The 23,880-nt window shown below is 36.8% G+C and overlaps 2 protein-coding genes across 2 annotated transcripts; both read left to right on the top strand.

Annotated features, from left to right (window-relative positions):
• Positions 1–2,644: 2,644 nt before the first annotated feature.
• Positions 2,645–3,264, top strand: LOC133295677 (uncharacterized protein At4g04775-like). Its single transcript, XM_061494521.1, has 2 exons — positions 2,645–2,815; positions 2,884–3,264. The coding sequence occupies exons 1-2, from the start codon at positions 2,645–2,647 to the stop codon at positions 3,262–3,264; spliced, it is 552 nt and encodes a 183-aa protein (XP_061350505.1).
• Positions 3,265–16,677: 13,413 nt separating this feature from the next.
• Positions 16,678–21,461, top strand: LOC133295678 (nuclear intron maturase 2, mitochondrial). Its single transcript, XM_061494523.1, has 2 exons — positions 16,678–18,897; positions 21,040–21,461. The coding sequence occupies exon 1, from the start codon at positions 16,678–16,680 to the stop codon at positions 18,889–18,891; it is 2,214 nt and encodes a 737-aa protein (XP_061350507.1). The 3' UTR covers positions 18,892–18,897; positions 21,040–21,461.
• Positions 21,462–23,880: the final 2,419 nt, after the last annotated feature.

The following is a 23,880-nucleotide window of genomic DNA, read 5'->3' on the forward strand; positions in this document are numbered from 1 at the left end:
GAGAGAGAAAATTGTGGAAATGTAATATCCGCTATGATGACATGGTAGAAGTTAATATTATTAAATAATCCAATAAAATATTTTTGTTAATGGAAAATATATGGTTATAAAGATCCATATATCATATATGGGTTTATTTATATAATTATATGATTTATGTCAATTATAAAATAATAGGATGTAATATAATATACTATTTATGGTTGCTCCTCGAAAGTTGGAGGATTATGGTTGTCTACTTGCCAACGAGAAGCATTCATCTCGCCTTCCATATTTTGGCTCACTTTTTCTTTTGTGAATTTCTTTTTCCTTAAGCTTGTTTTCTGCTTAAATTTTGCAGTCACGAGGTAGTTGGGACAAACTGTCTCATTTAGAGGAAAATTTCTTAGTATTTACTAAAATTAAATATTCAGCGTATCTTATATTGAAATTAAAAAAAAAGGACTAATTTAACTATCCCATGTAAATGATGAATCGTGTGTTCTCGTGAAAAATAAGGGGATCTTTATAATTAAGGTTATGTTCTACACTTGAAATAGTGGACCAAATCAATGATTATGGGAAGTGTCATTGTAGCCTGGCCTCGCTAAATAAGATATGTTACAGCCGTTATTAGTGATACAACATATGTTGTGCAAAAGAGACAAGGAAGAGGGATATTCCAACGTAAAACATTCGGAATATATTATGTTGGGGAGTCTGATACATTAGTGCTAATATAACAACACTGTCAGTCACAGCCGCAAAGGTATAACAGGATTGGTGTATCAGAGATAAAATGAGTCTTAAATATTGGGCTAGCCAACTGGGCTGGTTAGAACACTATTAACATACCACCATTTCTTGCCTTAAGATACATTTCTTGCAATTTTAATATATAAGTATGTTTCAAATTGTTCATACTCACATAAATACTTCATACTTCGTAAATACAAATTTTACCTCTAACGTCAAAGATTTAAATCTCAGTCACTCTTTTGATAAAAACTTTACCTGACCATCGATTATCCGTGACACAAAAATTCTGTATATAATTGCTTGCATAATTTATGTACCAAACAAAATTTCCTTAATCTGCATAAATCAGTATAGATAATTTCTTCTTCTGTAAAAAAAAAAAGTCTTACTTCATAACTCATAAGCGAGATGCACGAAGTTAGTTTTACATTTTTATTATTTATCGGATCACATTTTTATTGGTTATATAAGTTTTAATTTATTTTAATAAAATAATTTAAAGAATCATAAATTGTCTCATTTTATGATGCAACCATATTATAAACTTTAATAACAACTTATAAATAGACCACAAAATAAAGAATTACTAGATGAAATCAAACCTAAAACTTATATATTCAGACAATTCAATCTTATCAGTTTAGTTCACTTTTAAAAAAATTATAAATAATAATCTTATACACTTTTGGATAAGGATTTTACCGTCCAAATGACGATAAAAGGTCCACTCCGCATAAATTGACTGATTTTTATTTAATACACATAACTTTGGTGCTATTAATTAATGAATTTAATATTTTTCAGGAGATAATTTTATCTCCTATTTATATAAAAGAAAAAGTATTTTTTCAGTTACCGGAGATAAAATTATCTCCAGTGAACTCAAAACGACGTCGTTTTAAGATTATAAGATTAAAAAATTATAATGATAAAAATTAATATAACCCCACAATATATTATAATTACAAAAATACCTTAATTTTTTTTTCCAAAAACAACGTCGTTTTGAGCTCACTGGAGATAACTTTATCTCCGGTGACTGTAGAAATCATTTACCCTTATATAAAAGTATATAGGATTCATAATTTCTTCTTCTCTATTCTCTTTACATGGCCTTATATGGACTCATGCACTTTTATATATATACATAGAAGATAATTTTATTTTTATTACCTGAAAAATATTAAATTCTTAATTAATGAAATAGTATTTAGATGATAATTTTACCTCTTATATATATAAAAATATATTATAGACTATAAATGAGAGACAGAAAAAAAAAATATATATATATATATAGATCTCTTGCACAGAAACACTAATCAATAGCATATAAGATCAATCATGTTTGAAACAAGAAAAATACGGTTCATCGTTACGGAATACTGTGCTTAGTTGCCATTTGACTAAATGACCACGTGATAAGGAAGGATGCACGAGGGAAATATTTTTTTTTATCGAGGATCATCTAATAATTTGATATTTGAGTAAATACTCTTTTTCGTTCTTGGAAATTTTCACGAGGCACAATTTAGTTCCTAGGTAAAAAAGTCACATTTCAGTGTCTAATTTTTGAAAAAAAGAGCACGTTTGTCCTTCTGTTACTGGGAATGTGACGGCTCACTTGACGGAGGCCAGCTGGAACGTTAAGTGGTTGAGTCACTAACGTTACAGCCACGTGGACATAATACGACGTCGTTCAGATAGATGCCTTGTGTCTAGTTGGATGTTTGGACAGGTGACCATTGCATGAAAGGGTTAGTGACCTAATATAGTCCATGTCAAATTAGGAACCCTAAATCAGCCTAAACCATGAAAAAAAAAACCAAAAGCTCCCCACGATGAAGATTGAAAAGAGTGTCAAGTAGAAGGTGTTTACTGGCTATTTTCTGGTGCGTAGAAGAAGATGAGTATGTCATCTGGCTTGGGGGGACCAAGTGGGAGTACGTCTTTTGGGTGTAGAACAACCTCACGGACTGGCGGTAGAAGGTGCAAATGTGGGAGGCAAACAATCGTCTATACCTCCAAAACAAAGAGAAACCCAAATAGGGCATTCTTTGGGTGCCCTAATTTCAAGGTATACATTTGTAAATTGAGTTTTGATAACTTGGAATATTTGCTTACCGTGGTTTGCAATTTTGGCAGGATAAGAAGCCCTTTTGTAATTTTTTTAGATGGGTAGATGACGTATTTAATGAAAGGCTGGAGCTTGAAGATGGAAGAATCAACAAGGTGGAGTTGGATGTTGCTGAAATGGATTTCAAGCTGAAGTATGTGGACATGATGATGAGTGAGCAATTGCAAGCTAAGTTGAATGACCAAGGTGTGAAGATTAGTGAGCAAGAACTTAGTATCAAGGTGCAGGAAAGAAAGCTGAATGACCTATACCTGAAGATGGTGGAGGAGTTAGATAGGATGGATAAGGAAATTAGGCATGTTGGTAGGGCAGCTAGGGTCTCAGTTGCTGCTTGTGTAGGATTTTTGATGATTTTTTTTTATTGCAATTGTTGTAACAATGAAATGTAGTGTACGAAATGTGTTTTTTCTTCAATGAAATGTAATGACAATGTAGTTCTATTTTTTGATGATTAAAGTTCACAAGATGCTATGATTACATGGCAATGTAGTTCTGTTTTTTGTGCTATAAAATGTGTTTTTGTGTATACTGCTAACTTCATGATATAATACAGTATATGTCAATAGCAATTGAACAAAATTATGGAGTAATACAGCCCATTCCCATACATCATATGAAGTTTATTCCTGTTATGATTCCACTGTCATGATGGGGCATAACCATTTTTATCTGCACAGTGAGGGTGGACTGATGTTATATGGTGGTACATGGACATTACAGATAAATGATAGTTGGATGTAGTGAAATATCCAGTCAAATGGTATGTTGCAAATGGGAATTTGAGAGGTGGACATTGGTACGTAATGATGAAAACTAAACCCCAATTTGGTCCCTGACAATATGTATCGGGGGCCAATTTGGTCCTGGACAAATGCCATCGGGGTCCTATTTGGTCCCTGACAGTTTAAAAATAGACATGAGTTGTTTAAAGAAAAGAGGTATTGCCAGTAACACAAACATTTAAAAATTTCATTTTAAAAGCTGCTTTTTAACCCATTACATATTGGATTGCAGCAAATGACAGTACATAAATGAATTCAGCACAGGAACTTGTAGTAAAAAAAACAGAAAAAATTTGAGAACCGAATTCCCAATGCATCAAACATGACCTCCCAATGCATCAAACATGACCTGAAGGAAATTGTAGTCAAAAATTTGACTGTACACAAACATAATGCAGGAAAAATTGGACATGGTAGCAATGGAACTCAAACCACATATGTAACTTCAAACCAGCAAATACCAACCCCAAGCATTTAACACCTGCATTATAACTCATTGAATCACAAACCTTTTCCAAAAACATATACACAGAATCAAAAAGACTCATACAGAGATTCAAAAAGCACCATACAGAGACATATTGCAGCAAAGGGAAAAAATGATATAAAAAAAAGGAACTTGTAGTCATTGAAGGAGGAACTTGTAGTCATTTACAATTCGAAACCCTTCCTTCAAAATTACAGGCCTGCCAAAAAGAGAACTTGTAGTCCACATAATCCATTCTAAAACATCCTTCAAACTATTCCCCTATTGTTTTTTTTTTTTTGCTTCAAAATACACCCATACAGAGACATATTGTGATTAAAAAAAAAGCAAGTACTTCACCTAAAGGCATTAAATACAAAAAAATAATGGGGGTACAACTGACAGTTCATACAATTCAAACAATTGGGTACTAAGGACCATTGTTGCCTATACAACAAAAATTGAACCCCTATACAAAAAACTGATCATCTTCATTCAAGCTGGTATTGGTGGCCTAAACCCAGGTGTGGCCACGAATGCCATAAGCCTGCTCCTTGTGCCACTGCTTGTTGCATTGACAGTTTCAGTTGACAATTGTTCTGTTGGTGGTGGGGCAGTAGGTGGTGGGTTGTTGCCCCTAATGGCTTCCTCAGCTGCCTGGGACTGCCTTGAAGGTCCTCCTTGACTCAGAGGGATCTCCTCTTCATATCTTGCTGCTATGTTGACATTAACTGCATGTGAAGGTGCTGCTGCTCTCCTCCCTCTCTTGCTTGCAACTGGTCCCTTACAGGTCTTGGCATAGTGACCAGACTGCCCACATTTAGCAAACTCTGCAGCACGTGTCCTCTTTAATTTTTTGGTTTTGCTGTCATGCTCTTCAGTTTGATGCTTCTTCCTATGCTTTTTGGGATGGCCAATTGGCCTTTTCAATGGTGGAGGAATGGGTTTAGGCTCAGATGATGCAGGCTAATACTGATCAGAATTGACAGGGTTCAAGGTATGTGCATAAGTGGCATGCAAAGCATCCACTGTCAGCCATTGATGGACATAAAGCTCTGCCGGTTCATTCTTGTGACATATTGCAGCAATTGCATGCTCACATGGCAATCCAGTGAGCTGCCACACATTACATGCACAAGTCTTGTAGGTTAGATTGACTCCAACCCTTTCACCTTTTCCAGTCACTTCGTATAAATCTTGCTCCAAGTTCCCTGTCCAAATTGGTGTCCAGGAGTTGCTTAACACCTTCAATTGATCCAGCTTCTTATGTTGCGTTGGGGCAATTTTACCCCTAATTGTACCAAAAATTATTTGATGGGCAGCCATCATCCTCATGATATAGCATCTAAGTTCTTCACATAGGCTGACACTGGGCTTGGACTTGTATCCAACAATTTTTGCATTCCACACCTCAGCCATGTTGTTGGTTATATTGTCACACTTGGGCCAGTGACTAAAATAGGCCTTCACCCAGCATGAGGGGTCAATCTTGTGAAGGTATGCTCAAGCATCTTCATTCAACTCCTTCAATTTCCGCATTGTTCTTTGGAATTGGGGCACAGTAGTGCAACGTGCAACCTCCCACACTATTTCCCTAATGGCTTTGTCCTTCCATTGCTTAATAAAATTCTTCCACACGTGCTGCACATAGAACCTGTGATGGGCACCAGGCATGACCTCCTGTAATGCTGGTATCAAACCCTGCATTCATATATCAAGCAGCAACAAAAGTGATCACACATGGCTAGCAATGTACAGCTTTTAAAAAAGGAAAATAAATTTGAAATAAACATCCCTTTTGCTGATCAGAAATGAAGTTCCAGCCATGTACTACATGGCTGCCAATGTCCTCTTGTAACAAGTTCAGAAACCACTTCCAATTTTCTTTAGTCTCACTATCAACAACTGCAAAAGCAATGACATAAAAACTCTTGTTTGCATTCTCTCCCACTGCACTCAAGAGTTGTCCCCCATAATAACCTTTTAAGAAACATCCATCCAGGCCAATCAATGACCTACACCCAGCTTTGAATCCTTTCTTACAGGCATCAAGGCATATATACAGTTTAGAAAAAATTGGTGGGCTGTTAGGGACTGGTTGTGGAATTACTTGCATCTGGCAAGTGGAACCAGGGTTGGTCCTCAGAAGCTCAGCCAGGTAGTCCCTTAGCTTGCCATACTGTTCCTTCTCATTTCCTTCTATTCTTCTCTTGGCTTTGTGTAGTGCCTTCCCTAATTTCTTCAGATGAACATGGACCTTGTACTCTTCCTTTAAATGCTCATAAGCCTCGGCTCTTGTCATATTGGGTTGTGTGACCAGCCTTTTCTCCAACTTTGCAGCAACCCAATCCCTGGTGGCCCTTTTATTTTTGAAAATTCTGCAGCAGGTGTGGTTGCCGTTGAATGTCTTGACTTGGAAACAATTGAATTTGTTACTCCAAGAACAATATATCATCCACTCACAGTCAGCATTTGAGCAATTGGCCCTTGATCTTACCTTATCATTCTTAACCCATACAAATTGCCTCCCAAGACTTATATTGTAGTCTTTGACACCCTGTTTAAAGTGCTCCAAGCTGCCAAACTCCATTCCAAGCTCAAGTTGTACTTGACCAAAGGCCTGCTCCTCATTAAACTTGGGAAACACTTCCCTCTCAACCTCCTCATCCCCACTTGAAGGAGGAGTCTTCAATTCTTCAGAATTGTAACCATAGCCCTGATCTTCAAATGACATATTCTCCTTATCCTCTTCTAAGTTTTCTTCCCTGTCACTCTTGTTAACTGCCTTTTTTTCCTTCTTTCCTTTCATTTTTTTTTTCAAAGCAATTATTGGCTCCTCCTCTTCATCCAATTCATCGAGTTCATCCTCTGTTTCGTCATCAACACCCGGTGGTGGAGGCTTGTAAGGCTCATCTTCTACACTGTCGTATGAATAAGATGACAGTCCATTGCCTTCTCCCTCTTCGCTTTCATCAACAGAAAAAGAAGAAAATGAATTAAACTCACACGAACTTCCAACTGAATCTCCTAAGACCCCCTCCTCATCAGCACTTTCAGGAGGAGACCCTTCTGCAGGCCCAACCAAAATCTTAGGAACTGCAATGCAACCATCAAAATATATGTTTATTTTGTTCCCATTACTTAAGGCAGACTTGACCATTTGCAAAACATCTGAATCCTTTTCAAGAAGATGCAACCCAACCTCTAAATCACTCTCACCAGGCTTCAACCACCACATCTGCCTACATTTGTGGTAACCATACCCCTTGAACATAACTTCAAGGTCACGAAGGTTTACATAGTCTGAATCCATTTCAGGTAAATCATCCACTCTGCCATTCACATAATTCAGCTTCCCTTCATCATTCCTAACAAACACACCCCCATGATGATATCTTATCACTATATATTCATCCATCTGCATAGAAAACAGAACATAATCATTTTTTACACTACCTTAATATTATTTTACAGTATCATACAACCAATCAATTATTATCAATATTACTATAATACTGTAACAGTCACAGTTATTTTAAATGGCTGCATTGCTAAAAAATTGGGGTTTTTTTTGTAATCACTACACATAGCAACTTAAAACAACAACAGGGGGACCACATGCAACAAGTTCCAAAAATATTCTACCAAAGGGGACCACATAAAAAAAACTCTAACCATCTCTTGCCCTAAACCGCACATGGGGGACCACATTAAGCAAAAACACAATGACCAAAAAGGATAGAGGGACCACAGATAATAAAGAAAGGGTTTCTCTCATGTACCTTGCACGAATGTCACCACAATCACAACTGTTTTAAGGATCTTCACCCTAAACCACACTACTTCCAAAAGCTTGCAACTGCAGAAGACACGTACAACAACAAAGCACCGTAGGTCACCAACCTTCACCGAAAACGAAGCTCACGAGTTGAGGAAATGGCAGAGGAAATGGCAGGTATGGACAAGTTACTTGTTGTCTGACTGTGTTAACTGAGTCAACAACAAAGGTTCAAGAAGTCTATCTTCATCAAACGACGTTGTCCCCTTCTACACACCTGATACAACATTCCAATGTAAGACGACGTCATTCCTTTCTCCTCCACGTGGCTGTGACGTTAGTGACTCAGCCACTTAACGTTCCAGCTGGCCTCCGTCAAGTGGGTCGTCACATTCCCAGTAACAGAAGGACAAACGTGTCCCTTTTTTCAAAAATTAGACACTGAAATGTGACTTTTTTTTACCTAAGGACTAAATTGTGCCTCGTGAAAATTTCCAGGAACAAAAAAGGGTATTTACTCTTGATGTTTTCTCTCATAACATCAAAAAAAAAATTATCTCTGCTGCTTTTTCTCTTTTTCAATTTTACCCTCTCATTTACACTAAGAGACCACCTAAAAAATGCTGCTCCCGGACATAATAAATTATCTCATGCACGAGATGTATATCTTTCAACACCTGGCCAATTACAAGAATAAAAAAATCATATGTTTCATTATGTGAACATAACATTATGTTTTTTAAAAAAATGATAGTATTTTATTAAAAAATTATTCCTTATTTAAAAACTAAATAAAAGATAAAATATTGTATTATTTTAAATGAAATAGTAATATTTCACTTTATGCCACAATTTTACAGAAATATAATTCATATTGAAAACAACTAAAGAATAGGATAAGGATTTAGTGTGAATCTGAGAGTGAAGGGGTATTTGGTAGAGTAGAAAACTTTTTTTACCAAAAAAATTACAATTAGTAGGAATATGGTGTGAAAATGAGTTTGGTAGAAAAGTTAAAAAAAAATGGTTTGGTAGGCCGAAATATTATCAGGAAAATTGAATTAAGTTTACTAGTCTATGTTTTGTTGAAAATAAAATATTGATAGGAAAATGGGTTGAAAATACGAAAATAACATTTTTATTATTTTTGAATCTTTATCCAACTACACACACTGCAAATGCAAAAGTATTCTTCATAAGGTACCAAACGTCAAAGTGGTTTTATTGAACAGTGATTTTAACAACACATTCGAAGTGGTTTTATTAAACAATGATTTTCCTTCCATTTTACACACAAATGTCAAAGTCTAGGGAAATGTGTTTCCTACCAACATTTTGTAATATTTTGAACCAAATGTGGACAACAAAGAATACCTATCTACGATGCTTAGGTATCTCCTAAAAAAACCTCTACTAAACACCACCTAATAAAGGCCTCCCAATTGATCACCCTTGCCAGTTATTTTCTTGCTACTCATTTCTTGAATAACAAAATGATCAGGAAAAAAATGACTTGGAGCTGTGAAGTAATAGCAAAAGCATTCAGATATACCAAGTTATATTGAAATTGTGGTACAAATAACACATTCTGGAGTAATATCTGAGGATTAATGTGAACATCACCAACCAAAGTTACATGAATAAGTGTGTGGTTTTGTGGCGTAACAAGAGCACCATGGATTGGTCTGGTGGAAACAAAAGCATCAACATGTACACATATACGTTGAGATGCACCAGAATCAACTACCCAAATAGTAGGTGAATGAAAAACTAAACTAGTATAGGATGAACACATATATGTCGATAAACAAGTACCTGTGTTAAAGGCATTGGATGAACCTTCAATAAAAGCAGGTGATTTGCAATAACTTGTCTTGTAGTTAGACAAAAAAGTGAAAAGTTGGCTGCATTGAGCAGTGTCCAATGGACGGATAGAGTCAGCTTCAGAAGCAAGAGAACCATATGTTACATCTTGAGAGACCAAATTGGTGGACGTTTGATTTGCTAGAGTATTCCTAAAAGTTCCAATAGAGCCTTTTTGCTTTAATTTGAAACCCGGAGGATATCCATGCAATTTGTAGCACTTGTCAACACATGGAATTGACAATGAGTGCAAAATGGTCTCTCTTTTCTTGTTCATTTACTATGTGTTGCAGTTTTGGCAGCAAATGCTAAAATATTGTCATAATCTGAATTGGAAGAGGATTGAGAACCTACTTTCCGATGTTGCTTTTCTTGAACAACAAGAGAGATGACTTTATTCATTGCGGGGAGTATATCAGCAAGAAGGAGCTAACCATGAATTTGGTCATATGATTTATCTAAGCCCATGAGAAAAGTCATTATATATTCCATTGGTGGACAAATCACGAGCACCACCACATGTGCATTTTCCACAAGTGCAATTAGGTCTAAAATTTCCCAACTCCTCCCACAAAGATTTCAATTTAGTATAGTATAAATGATTGCTGATTTTGAGCCAAATTAATGAGGTCCTGTTTCAATTGAAGAATACGCGGACCATTACTCTGTTGACAACGATCTTTGAGGTCGTTCCAGCTCAATGGTAGAATCAGAGTAAATCATACTACCAGGAAATTCCTTAGATATAGAGTTCAAGATCCAAGCAATAACTATGTTATTATTGCGATTCCAAGCATTCAATAATACAAGATTTGTACCGTCTAGTTTGGTGAGAGAACCATCAATAAACCCAAGCTTGTTCTCGATGGAGAGAGCAATCTTCATGGCCCGTCTCCAAGATGCATAGTTGTCGTCGGTGAGGAGTTGAGAGACCAAGAGTCCAAGACAAAGCCAAGATTGTCAGAATGGTGAAGGAAGAAAGGACTCAAAGAATCATCAATGGCGGATCTGCCAGGTTGAGTGGTTGACGAAGATGAATCTTGAGAATCCATTGTCAATTTTGAAGAAATAAGATGAAGTAAAGAGATATCAGGAGAAAAAGCCGAGTAGACAAAAAAAGGATTTATGGATCGAGGAGTTACTTATATCACCAGAGATGAAGCAATGAAAGAGATATCAACTGATACCATATTGCAACCGAACATGCAAGAAGGAAACAATGAGGGAATGCTGGGGAGAAAACTACATAACCTTGTCTTATTGAAAAGAAGGTTTTGTACAAGTTAAAGAAAACAAGATAAAAATAAAAAGTAAATGTAATATGATGGGCCATGGGCCTAAAAATATAGTGAATTAGTTAGTTTGTTAGTTAACTATTCTAGAATAATTCTAAAGTATAAGATAAAAGGTAGGAAGTGGGATAGTGTGAGGAGACATGTATTCAGAATATTTGGAGTGGGGTTTTGGGAAAGGATCTCTTGGGATCTCTTTGGCCTAGGTATTTTGGCTTGGGAGTGAGTGAGGTATTTTGGTGTCTATTTTCTACATTGTAATTCTTGTTATTGTTAATTGTTTAAGTTTGTAATTAGGATGAGAGAATTATTGCTCTGTATCGTTACTGCCATTGCTGGTTACTGCCATCTTTCTTGTTATTTCTTGGTATATTTGCTATTGAAATTTTAGGTTCCATCAATTTGGTATCAAAGCAATGCAATCCTGAGAGTGCTCTTTGATCCAGATCTGAAAAAACAAAAAACAAAATAAATAAATAAATATGGAATACAGATTGACGAAGGTTGAGAAGAGCTTGGATCGTGTGGAGGAAAGGATGGATGAAGTGGAAGACTATGTTCGTCAACTGAGAGAGACGACAATGGAACTCATTGATCGAGTGGACCCATGGGAAAGGAGATCAGTTACTGAAAATAGAGTTGTTGCTCATGCTGATGATCGTGGAGAGAGGGTCCTGCATGCAACAGTGAACCAAAGGGAAGAGGTGCCACACTTCACCGACGAATATCCATATGTGTGGATTTTTCAAGTGGAGCATTATCTTAGGGTGAATCAAACCCGTGTTGACAAACAAGTGGAGACAGCTTCAAGTGGTTTTGCTGTAAGGGCGAAAGGTTGGTTCCAATGGTGGAAACCCAGAAATCCGATGATCAAATGAGAGGGATTTCGCTTGGCAGTCCTGCAAAGGTTCAACAGCTCGGTTTGCGGGAAACCATACGAAGATCAGACGACGTTCTTGACCGGTCTGAAGGAAAAAAATCGAGCGGGAGGTGCAGAAGTAAAGGCATACGAAAAAGGAACAAAAGAAATTACAAAAAGGAAGAAAAGCATGAGGAAGAGAGGAAGGCAGAGGTTGAAGAAGAAAAACAAGAACAACATGAGGTAGAAATGAAGGCGGAGAGTCGGGTTAAAATCTGGTCACATTCAGTAGCAGATATGAAGGGCATCAGGTTGTTAGCTCAATGTGAGAAAGAAAAGCATGAAAGAAACGAAGAGAAAGAAATCGTTGTTGGCCGACCTGGATCAAATGGAAATGGGTCATACACACGATTTGCACTTCTACCTAGGCCAATTTTACAGATGGAGAAGGAATTGGGAGAGGGTGGGTCAGGTTCGTGAAATGGGCCAAACAATTTTAACCACGGGCCCAATCCAAATAATAACACTAGGACCAATATAAACATTCAACTGAATGGGCTGGGAAGAGAAGAAAAGACAGGGGCCAAAGCAAATCAACTAAGGCCCAATATGAAGGGCACTCAAGGAGGTGTGGGGGTCTCTAATACAAACAACAACAAACCTATTGGGACTCTACAGGAAGCTGCGTCTTTCCAAGCGTCCTTCGATGGAGGTGCAAATGGCGCTGCAAAGGGCAAACAGAGGGCCACGAGATTTAGGCGCTGCAAAAGACTTTGTTCTATGGGCAGAAATGCCATTAAAAATAGAACACTATGTTTCAAGCAATGGGACCCAGGTGGAAGTTTTTTTTATATCACTTCTTCTCCTTCCTTCACCTTGAGGACAAAGTGAATTTTAAAGGGGGGGTATTGATGGGCCATGGGCCTAAAAATAGTGAATTAGTTAATTTGTTATGTAACTATTCTAAAATATTCCTGAAGTATAGGATAAAAGGTAGGAAGTGGGATAGTGTGAGGAGGCATGTATTCAAAATATTTGGAGTGGGGTTTTTGGAAAGGATCTCTTAGGATCTCTTTGGCCTAGGTATTTTGGCTTGGGAGTGAGTGAGGTCTTTTGGTGTCTATTTTCTACATTGTAATTCTTGTTATTGTTAATTGTTTAAGTTTGTAATTAGGATGAGAGCATTATTGCTCTGTATCGTTACTGCCATTGCTGGTTACTGCCATCTTTCTTGTTATTTCTTGGTATATTTGCTATTGAAGTTTTAGGTTCCATCATAATATAAAATAATCTAAGTAACTAAATGACATCACATCGGCAATAAATACATTTGACATAGTTTGGTTGAGAATAGACTAAAGGTTACAAACTAAACATAAAAGAATCTAAGGGTCTGTTTGATTAGTGTTTTATAAAACAGTTTTTTGTTTTTAAAAATAAAAAAACTTGTTTGATGTGAAGAGTTTTGTAAAATTGTTTTTGAAAAAAAATTTCTTTTACTTGTTTTTAGAACTAAAATTGGAGAACAACTTAGAGTTGTTTTTTTTTTCGTTTTCTAATTTTTTTTCCCCAAAAGATGTAAAACACGAAGAACAACTATTTTCATTAATGGTATTTTTGTAATTACGAAGCCACTTGATATTATACATTTGACAAATCAGTTTCCTTCACCCGATTGACCTCTTCTTCCACGCCATCAATGCCGGCGAGGTCGTGTTGATCGCAGAGGCTTAAGGTCTTGGAATGCAGCTAAGTGACCTTGGCCAGATCCAGCTTCTCTGACTAGTTTGCGGCGGCCATGAGATCTCAGAGCTTCTTGGAGAGGCGGAGGGCGCAGAAGCTTGATAAAATCACTTGACTGACTGGTTAGAAGGGGAAAATAAAAATAATCTAATCTTTCATACTTTCGATAACACTGGATGGTTAACGTGAGTGAAATTGAGAATTTTCGCAATGTTTTTTCTATTATGAATACCATTTATAAGTGGCTTGATTGGTTTGTATACATTGTTGCGGATATGGAGTTGTTCTGGAGCATTTTGATTATTTTTTCATTAGTTTACAATTTTAAATAATAGTTAAAAACAATTTTAAATAACAATTATAAAATGAAGTTGACAAAAAAAGTAATCAAATGAGTTTTCTGTTTTTTAACTTTGAAAATATGTTTTCAAAACAAAATTACCAAACACTTTTTTTATGTTTTTTAAATTTTAAAACTCTTTTCAAAACAATTTTATCAAACGGCTTTTTTCTCTCTTTTATTCTGAAAAACAATTTTTGTAAACTATTCTATGAAACTATTTTAAGAACAAAAAAATCAAAACACAACCAAACAGACCCTAAGTAGGGTGTGTTTGAAAGTGTTTTTGTTTTTTAGTTTTCAAAAAGTCTTTTGAATATGAATTTTAAAAACTGATTTTGAGAGTGAACAAACAAAAAAACTTGTTTGAGTGTAGTTAAATTAAAGTTATAAAAAAGTTGTAGTTATTTACAAAAACGCCTTTAATGAAATTTCAGAATTACAAAATTGCCACCGTAAAGTTATTGTTTTCAGTATTCAAATTTACGCATTTGCCATTAATGAATGCTGATAATTACGATCATGCCACCGTGAAAACTAAAAAAATCAAAAAACTGGATAAGAGAACATCCGTGGGTTGTTTTCCTTTTTTAGTTTTTAAAACTAAAAAGCAATCATTGTTTTGAAAATTATTTTGCAAAACAATCAATACCAATCAGATTTTTTAGTTTTTTAGTTTTAAAAATTTAAAAACTGTTTTTGAGAATAGGAATCAATCAGGACCTAAGTCTCTAAAACTCCTCCCCAAGGATGTATGTATTTGGTTTGGTTGAGAATAGACTAAAGTTTACAAACTAAACACAGGGTTGTAAAACTAAAACAGTTTGATTGTTGTTGTTCTAAACATAGGGTTCTAAACATAGCTCTGTTTGATTGTTGTTTTTAAAAACATTTTTTTAGTTTTCAGAACAAAAAAATTAAAAAACTCGTTTGGTAAGGCCTGTTTTGTAAAAAATGTTTTGAAAACTAAAACTATTTTTTTTTGTTTTTAGAATCAAATTTAGAGAACATGTCTGAATTGTTTTTGTTTTCTGTTTTGTATTTTAACTTTCAAAATTAAATAAATATAGAAAACAACTGTTTCCATAACTCTTTTACAAAAGAGTTTTAAGAACAAAAAACCAGAACAAAATCAAATAGAGTCAAGTCTCTAAAACTCCTCCCCAAGGATGTATGTATTTGGTGAGAATCGAACTCAGGTTCTCTTCCCACCTACTCAATCTGTGTTGCTGACTGAGTTACACCCATTGAGTTTTTGTTATGACTTCTTTATCCTAATAACATTATTGAAAAGAGATAGGATATTGTAACAACCAAGTATAGTTACTACTAATGTTACTACCAATCAATTTCACCGTTAGATTGGTTATCTTGATCCGACGGTTCTAATTTGATACTTATATAGCCCATTTCTCTTTGTTTCTCTCTCTTCCCTTATCTCTCTCACTATACTCTCTACACATAACCGCCGCCGCTGCCCATCGTTGTCGCTGCACTATACCCCTTTTCTCTTCTTTTTATATACTCTCTACATATTAATCTCTCTTAGAGTATATAATTAGAAAGGGGGTGAAACAAATTTTTTTTTTCCCGTCAGAATTCGATGCCACTTTTTAGATGCGCGCTGTATTTATCTTAATGAAATCAGATTCGATGCCACTTTGATTTGAACATCTGGGGAAGAATTAATGCAAAGCAACAAACAGTCACTTGTACCAAATGTACGCCTCACGGCTATGGGCAGCGGCGGCTGCGGTAGAGAGTATACTGAGAGAGAGAATGGAAGAGAGAAGGGCGCACAAATCTGAGAGGGATTAACAGCAACGGCGAGGCGGTAGAGTGAGAGGGGCGAGGCAGAGGCGGTAGAGTGCGGTGGCGACTATGTGTAGAGAGTATAGTGAGAGAGAGAATCAGATAGAAATGGGCTATATAAATATCAAATTAGAACCGTCGGATCAAGATAACCAATCTAACGGTGAAATTGATTGGTAGTAACATTAGTAGTAACTATACTTGGTTGTTACAATATCATACCTCCATTGAAAATAACGTTATCTCTTTTGTCATTTGAAAATAACGTTATCTCTTTTGTCATTTGAAATAACATTATCCCTTGTGATTTCCAAAGAATATTATTTTGGGATTGAGATTTTAAAAATTAATATAACCTAAAAAAAAATTAAAATTATTAAATATACTCCCAACCCAAAATGATAAAATTTTGGGATCATATTTATGCACGTAACTGGACAAACATTAAATTTTTAATCAAATAATAATAAAATGATCATGAAAAATTCAAGAATAAATAGGTTATAATTTCTTATAATATTCATTAATTTAAATATTTTTAAAATTATTCATAAATTTAACATATACGTGCAATGGATAGATGAATTTAAAGTGATTTATATTTCTTATGTTGTAGGAGATAAATTTTATCTTTTATACATATAAAAGTGCGTGAGATCCAATGTGGAGAGAAGAGAGAACAGATTTCATACATTTTCATGTGTGTATAAGAGATAAATTTATCTCTTGTAAGATGAGAAATTTAAAAAAAAAAAACAAAAATAAAGAAAGAAAAAGGGAACAATGGAGTGCAAGACATAAACAATCGATTTTGCAGGTGCAGGGGTTTTTGTTGGGTTTTGCTGTCTCAAGCCAATGCCCTGAGAAATGCATCGACGCCTCACCATCTTCGCCCACCAACTCCTCTCTAATCCCACCAATCCTCTCCGGTCACTTCCCCGTACCACCGCCACTTCCCTCTTCCACCACCGCCAACCCTCCTACTCCTCCTCTCATGGACGCCACCGCCTCTTCTCCTCCTTCACCCCCTTGCACCACCGCCGTCAACCCGATCGGGACGACCCTTCTACCCTCATGAAGGAAGATGGCGTCTCCCTCTGCTGCCAAATGTGGATCGACAACTTCCGCCACCCCGACAGGGTCGTCACCAACCTCACCTCCTTCCTCCGCCGCTTCGAATTGTGGGTCTTGGCATACCAAAAAGTCTGCACCGACGACACGGGCGCGTACACACCACGGAACACTATCCAAAGGTCCCAACTTGATGACCTTTTGGCCCTTCGCAATGCCGTTCTCGATGGAAGGTTCAAATGGGGTGCTAGATTGAAGTTCTTCATCAAATCCCCCAAAGACAAAACCGATTATGAATCTCTCTCAAAGAGGAAGATTAAGGCCATTTTGAGCACTACACAGCCTTCACCTTTTCAAGACAAGATCGTTCAGGAGGTTTTGTTAATGATTCTTGAGCCAATTTATGAGGCTAGGTTTTCTCCAAAGTCCTTTGCTTTTAGACCAGGGAGGACCCCGCACACGGTTTTGAGGGTCATTCGGAGGAGTTTTGCTGGCTATTTGTGGTATATAAAAGGGGATTTCAGCACTGTGTTGGATGGGATGAAGGTGGGGTTGGTGATCAATGCTGTTATGAGAGATGTTAGGGATAAGATGATTGTTGATTTGTTGAAAGCTGCTTTGGTGACGCCTGTGGTCACGACTAAGGTTGGTGATGGGGAGGATAAGAAGAAGAAGACGAAGAGGAAGTATCAGAAGAAGAGGGTGCTGGCTGAGGATGAGCCTAAGCCTGATCCTTATTGGCTGGATACTTTTTTTGGATTTGCACCTGAGGAGGCAGAGAAGGTTCCTAATTGGGGGCATTGTGGAGTTCTTAGTCCACTTTTGGCTAATATTTGTTTGGATGAGTTGGACCGTTGGATGGAAGGGAAGATCAAGGAGTTTTATGTTCCTTCCAAGAGTGATGTTATATGGAATAGTCCAGAAGGGGAAGCTGAGCAGGGAAACACTTCTTGGCCGGAGTTTGTGCCCACGAGTGGACCTGATAAAACTAGGAAGATGGATTATATAAGATATGGAGGTCATATCTTGATTGGTGTTAGAGGCCCTAGGGCGGATGCTGCAACTCTGAAAAAGCAATTGATTGAGTTTTGTGATCAGAGGTTTATGCTCAAGCTTGATAATGAGAGCCTTCCTATTGAACATATAACCAAAGGTATAATGTTTCTTGACCATGTTCTGTGTAGGAGGGTTGTGTATCCAACTCTCAGGTACACTGCAACTGGTGGTAAGATCATAAGTGAAAAGGGTGTGGGAACCCTTTTGTCGGTCACCGCAAGCTTAAAACAATGTATTAAGCAATTTAGGAAGTTGAGCTTTCTCAAGGGTGATAGGGATCCGGATCCCCAGCCTTGCTTTAGAATGTTTCATGCCACTCAAGCTCATACTAATGCTCAAATGAACAAGTTTTTGTCAACCATGGTTGAGTGGTATAGGTATGCAGACAATAGGAAAAAGATTGTTAACTTCTGCTCTTACATCATAAGAGGCTCACTTGCAAAGCTATATGCTGCAAAATACAAGCTTCGTTCACGTGCTAAAGTATACAAGATTGGTGCGCGGAACCTGAGCCGTCCACTGAAGGAGAAAAAAGGGCAGTCTCCTGAGTACCACAATCTGCTGAGGATGGGTCTTGCCGAATCAATTGATGGGCTCCAGTATACAAGGATGTCTCTTGTACCGGAGGCAGATTACACCCCATTCCCTAGTAATTGGAGGCCTGACCATGAAAAGTCATTGATAGAATACATAAAACTAGAAGATCCAAAGACTTTGGAGGAGCAACAGAGTTGCATAAGAGAACAAGGTCTTGTTTCATCTCAAGATTATATTTCAATGCTTGTTTGGAATTACAAAAGGAATTCCATTCCTATGGACCATCTCTCCTTAATAAGGAGCAATGAAAGTGTTGCAGCAAATCAGCATTTGCTAGTTGGCTCAAACCAGGACGACCATGACTGCATAAACAAAGAGCAAGAGAATGATGCAAGGATGAATGCAGCACAAATGTAACAGAAGGTTTTGTAAGATGCACTTATAAAGATATACTTCTTTTGTATGTAGTCTTTGAATATGATCTTTCAAGATATTTTGGACTCATTGAGAATCTGAGATATAGGCTTTTCATGTAGTTCCCTCCCTTGCTTGCACGTAGGGGTGTGTAAAATAACCGAACTGAATTGAACCAAACCGTAATTTTCTGAACCTGTTTTGAAAACCGAATTGGTTTTATAAACCAGTTGAAAAATTAAACCAAACCAAAATTACTGGTTTGAAACCGTCTCGGAACCAGTTCAGAATGGATTTGCATACTTGAACCGGTTCTGTACGGGTTTAAACTGGTTTTGAACCGGTTCTGAAAAAATAAAATCAGTTCGGTTCGGTTCAGTAAAAAGTTTGGTTCGGGTTTACCCATCTCCACCCTTACATAGTTGGTCTTAACCCATTATGCTTTATATTTGGGTGGTAACACCACTTTGTCCCTTTTCTTTTGTTCTTTTCCCTTCCTTCCTTCCTACTTTCCTTACCTTCTAACATGAAGTGTATTTATTAAAATATTTTATGGGAATGATAACAATTACTTATATAAAAACCATTGATGTGCTTTCACTTAATAGATTAACTTTTATGAGAGTTAGTCCTTGACTTGATATTAGAACCTCTATCTAAATAAAGTTGAATCTCAACACAAGGTAAAAATAAGCTTGTACTTAGTCCATGCTGCAAGTCCATGTGCAAGTCCAAAGGCCTCTCGCATGAGGCAGTGTATTAGAGATATAGAGACCATTTCACTTAATAGTTTAAGCTTTTGGATAGTTAATACTTAACCATAACCTTAACTCCTGTTTTTGTGATGTGATTATCATGATACAAGGGCTAAGTATTTCCTAAATTTTCATAAAAACGTTTTGCTTAAGTTGGAGTGTAAAAATATCATGCTGCCATCTAATTTTTACTTTAGGATTTTTGCTTCAGTTTCAAGCTCATTTGGTGCTGTGGTGGTCATCTTTCCAAGTTAGTTCTTGGTGAATCAGCAAAAACTAAAGGAACAAGTTTCTCTATTTTTTGCCTCAAAACTCCAATAGATATACATGATGACATCATGATATACTTAATGACAACCTTTTTAACTACCGCCCCAGTAATGATTGTTTCACACTAGGCCACAACTTTCTTAAGCAGTTAGCATGGTGCTGTAATCAATTGATGGGATGATACTCTTTTGTTGAGTAACTTTTAAATATTTTACTTATAAGTTTGTCATTCTGATAAACCATTGTTACTATCATTAGAGGTAGCAAAGTGGGCGGGGCGGCATCAACCGCCAAAAAATGAGTCAGCCCGTCCCACCCTGTCCCATTTAGCTGGTGGGGCGGGTTGGCCCGCCGAGCCGAGCTCGTTTTGCCGGCTCTAACTATCATGACTGCCACTAACAACATTCAAGCCTTTATCCCATTGAGAGGGGTTGGCTACATGGATTCTAGTATGCTGTTGTGCCTGATCCTGTATCATGGATTCATAAAGTCCCTTGTATCGTATATCTTTCTTAAACTCTTGGAATGAATTTGTGTCAGTTTTACTACATTGTCTCTCATAACTATTTACTAGTCTTTCCCTCCTTGTCCCAGCACTAGCTAGCTCCCTCCATCCCTCTTCATTTTTTGTTTTCATTTGGCTTTTGGGGGTTCACATTTTATCCAATATCCATTGGTATATGTGAATTCAAATATCTGCTACACTCCTTAATTTCTAGATGCTTGTTGAGATTCTTAAAATAGGATGAACGCATGTATTTCTTGAAGTGTTAGTGTGTGTTCCCCCTTTGCCCTCTTCTGCTGCATTGGTCTATGAATTAATACTCTTCTACCTCTTTGACTTTTAACATTGGTTTTCCACTTTTCGGGTTAACAGTTTACCTACCTGTTTGTGACTTTGTCATTTGCTTTTGCTTCAATTAATTGTGTTGTTATGTTAGCTGCATTGCCATGTTGAAATATCTGTTTAACTCAATTGCCTGTAGTCCTGTAACTCCTGTTGTCATTCATTATTTAGAATCTCAAGTTTTGGAATTAATGAATGCCAAATGCTACACTTGGCATTTTATTTGAATCTTTTTGATGTCCAACAAATCTTCTTCTTTTTTTCTCTCTCTCTTTTCAGGTTGATATGTTCTTTCTTTCACCTTCACACCATGGATGCTTGCCAGAGAAAGGATATAATAACTGAAGAGTGGAGAGTTCTTTCAGGCAAGCGCTGAGTCGAGAAAAATATTTGGGATTGCCACTCTGCTTGTGACCACTGGGCTACAAGATGGAGGTAGCACTTAAAAATGTGGAAAATAACTCCACATGCTGCTTTGGAGTGCTATATTAGTGAGTCCACAAGAAGGATGATGCAGCTTTCTATGCAAGACTAAGAAAGCGTGTTCCTTGTGGATGCATACGATAAGGCAAAAAGGGAATTGAACTCCAACAAGATCATTTCAAATATCATGTTAAAATTTTCTAAATTTGATTATTTGTTCATACGTACTTGTCCCATTTTTTTAATGAGTTGAGTAAATCTTCATATATGTATATTTTTCACCCTTTTCTGTACGGAGATGCCTTGAACTCAGAAGCTGTAAGAACTTGCTGAATTTGAAAGCAGTGTACCGGGAGGAAGAAGCTTTATATTTTATTTTTTTGTTATTGATTACACCAAAAGGGGGGAACGAAGAAAGGGAGCATAAGCATATCTGCTATCAATATACTTATATATGTTGGTCACTCGCGTTTTATTTTTTCTTAATACATGACTAATGCATGTTTGGTATAAAATATAGAATAAGGCTTGATAGTGTAAAGAATCAATTCAACCCAAAAGTTTAAGCTATTGGGTGAGGTTACATTAATGGTTTTATATATCTCAACACGCCCCTTCACATGAGAGCCCACTGAGCTTGAAGGGTGGACAATGCACAAGTCCACCTACCTGTGTGAAGAAAGAAATTTCACTAGAAAGAAAGTGGGAGGCGGTGAGGATCGAATCCGGTACACCGATGCTCTGATACCATGTAAAGAACCAATTCAACCCAAAAATTTAAGCTATTGGGTGAGGCTACATTACTGGTTTTATATATTTCAACAGATAGTATAAGACCTGATTGTATAAGACCTGATTATATTTTAATATTATCCAGCGTTTGACATGATATTGTATAAGATAATACATTATATAAGATAATATTATTCAATATTTGAAAATGCACTATATAATACTAGATAGAATAAAAATAATTATTTTTAATAAAAAATACCCTTTAATAAAGAATTTATATAATTCTACCAAATACTCGACCTGACATTGCTCAAACAGTGGGAGTATTGAGCAAGTATATGTCCAAGCCAGGAAAGGAACATTCGACGGCGGTGAAGTGTGTGTTTCGTTATCTTCGTGGTACGTCTGACCTTGGGTTATGTTATGAAGGCATGAAGGGCTCAAGGGGACAGACATTATTAGAGCTAAGATATTTTGTGGATGCTGATTGGGGAGGTGACATTGATAATAGAAGGTCGACAAGTGGATATGTTGTTTCCTCATTTGGCGGAGCTATCAATTGGATGAGTAAAAGGCATATCACCGTTGCTTTATCTACTACAGAGCTGAGTATATGGCCTTAACACATGCTGTTAAGGAAGCTATTTGGTTGCGGAGGTTGTGCAAAACGCTTGGCTTTGCACAAGGAGAGATGATCGTTGGGTGTAACAGTCAGAGCGCCATCTTCTTGGCTAAGAACCCAGGTTTCCATTCAAGGACCAAGAATATCAGTATACAGTACCACTCCATCAGAGAGAAGATTGAAGACAAAGTTGTATTGCTGGAGAAGGTTGACACAAAGGTCAACAGTGCTAATTTTCTGACCAAGGCAGTGACTTCAGAGAAGTTTGAATGGTGTACAGCTGCATTGAGATTAAAGAAACATGCGAAGCATTCACCAAGTGGTAGAATGTTGGGTATGACTCATACTTCGCATGCTGATGAGGGCCCTTGTTGTCGGGGTCAGCAAAAAGGCAACTGGGGTCCTGCTCCCAGGTGAGCGGGATGGGGACTGGGAGGCAGCGCCCCCAAGGAATAAATCTTTGGTGCCACTGTTGTACCTAGATTCAATGCATCCCATCAATGAGAGCATTATACATCAGAGGAGAGAGACAAAATTTGATAGAAAAAAAATAGAATTTTAGCTGACATGTAATATTTTCATTGGTGGGATGCACTGAATCTTTGGTACAACAGTAGTACCAAAGATTTATTCGCCCCCAGGCCTGTACAGGTTAGGTACTGTTGTGGGCCTCTGATTTATTGTAATTTTCTCTTTTCTTAGTAGTTTGAGCTTGAACCCATAAATAGCTGCGGCTAAAATTTTCTAATCCTATTTATATTCTCCTTGTAAACCAAGTGACTTGTAACGAGTGACAGTGAAGTGAATATAGTATAGACAAGCTGGACAAAGCCTAAATTGAACGAACCAGGATAAATCATTGTGTCTATTCTCTCTTTCTCTTTTCATTTCTGATTTGTGTAATTGTCGATTTCCAAGTGACCGTGATTTACACTTATTTTTGTATATCTGTTACCCTTCTCAGCTAGTTTAAGATAAACGTCTGGTTTGAGACAGGTTATGGATTTACTGCCCTTCTCAACTAGTTGAGATAAAAGGTCATATACTTCGAGATAAAGGTAATTTATTAACTTTATTGATTTCATTTATTGCATTCTCAATTAGTTAGTGATGTTAATGTTGATATTTACGTAGGTAAGTTAGGCAAAAATAATTCTTAGGCAAGGGATATATCTTTTTAATCTGTTCATGCCTCTAATATAATACTGCTCAATCTTGAGTTTCGTATAATTTTACCTGCCATCTTACCAGCACAACATTTTACAGGAAAACTAATGCTGTGTATTAAAAGGACAAAATCAAGTGAGATAAAGAAAAGAATTGAGCTCAAATTACTAGTT

This window comes from Gastrolobium bilobum, unplaced genomic scaffold (genome assembly GCF_033153095.1).
Source record: "Gastrolobium bilobum isolate Gb01-03AN ecotype WA unplaced genomic scaffold, APGP_CSIRO_Gbil_v1 utg2145, whole genome shotgun sequence".
Classification (NCBI taxonomy): domain Eukaryota; kingdom Viridiplantae; phylum Streptophyta; class Magnoliopsida; order Fabales; family Fabaceae; genus Gastrolobium; species Gastrolobium bilobum.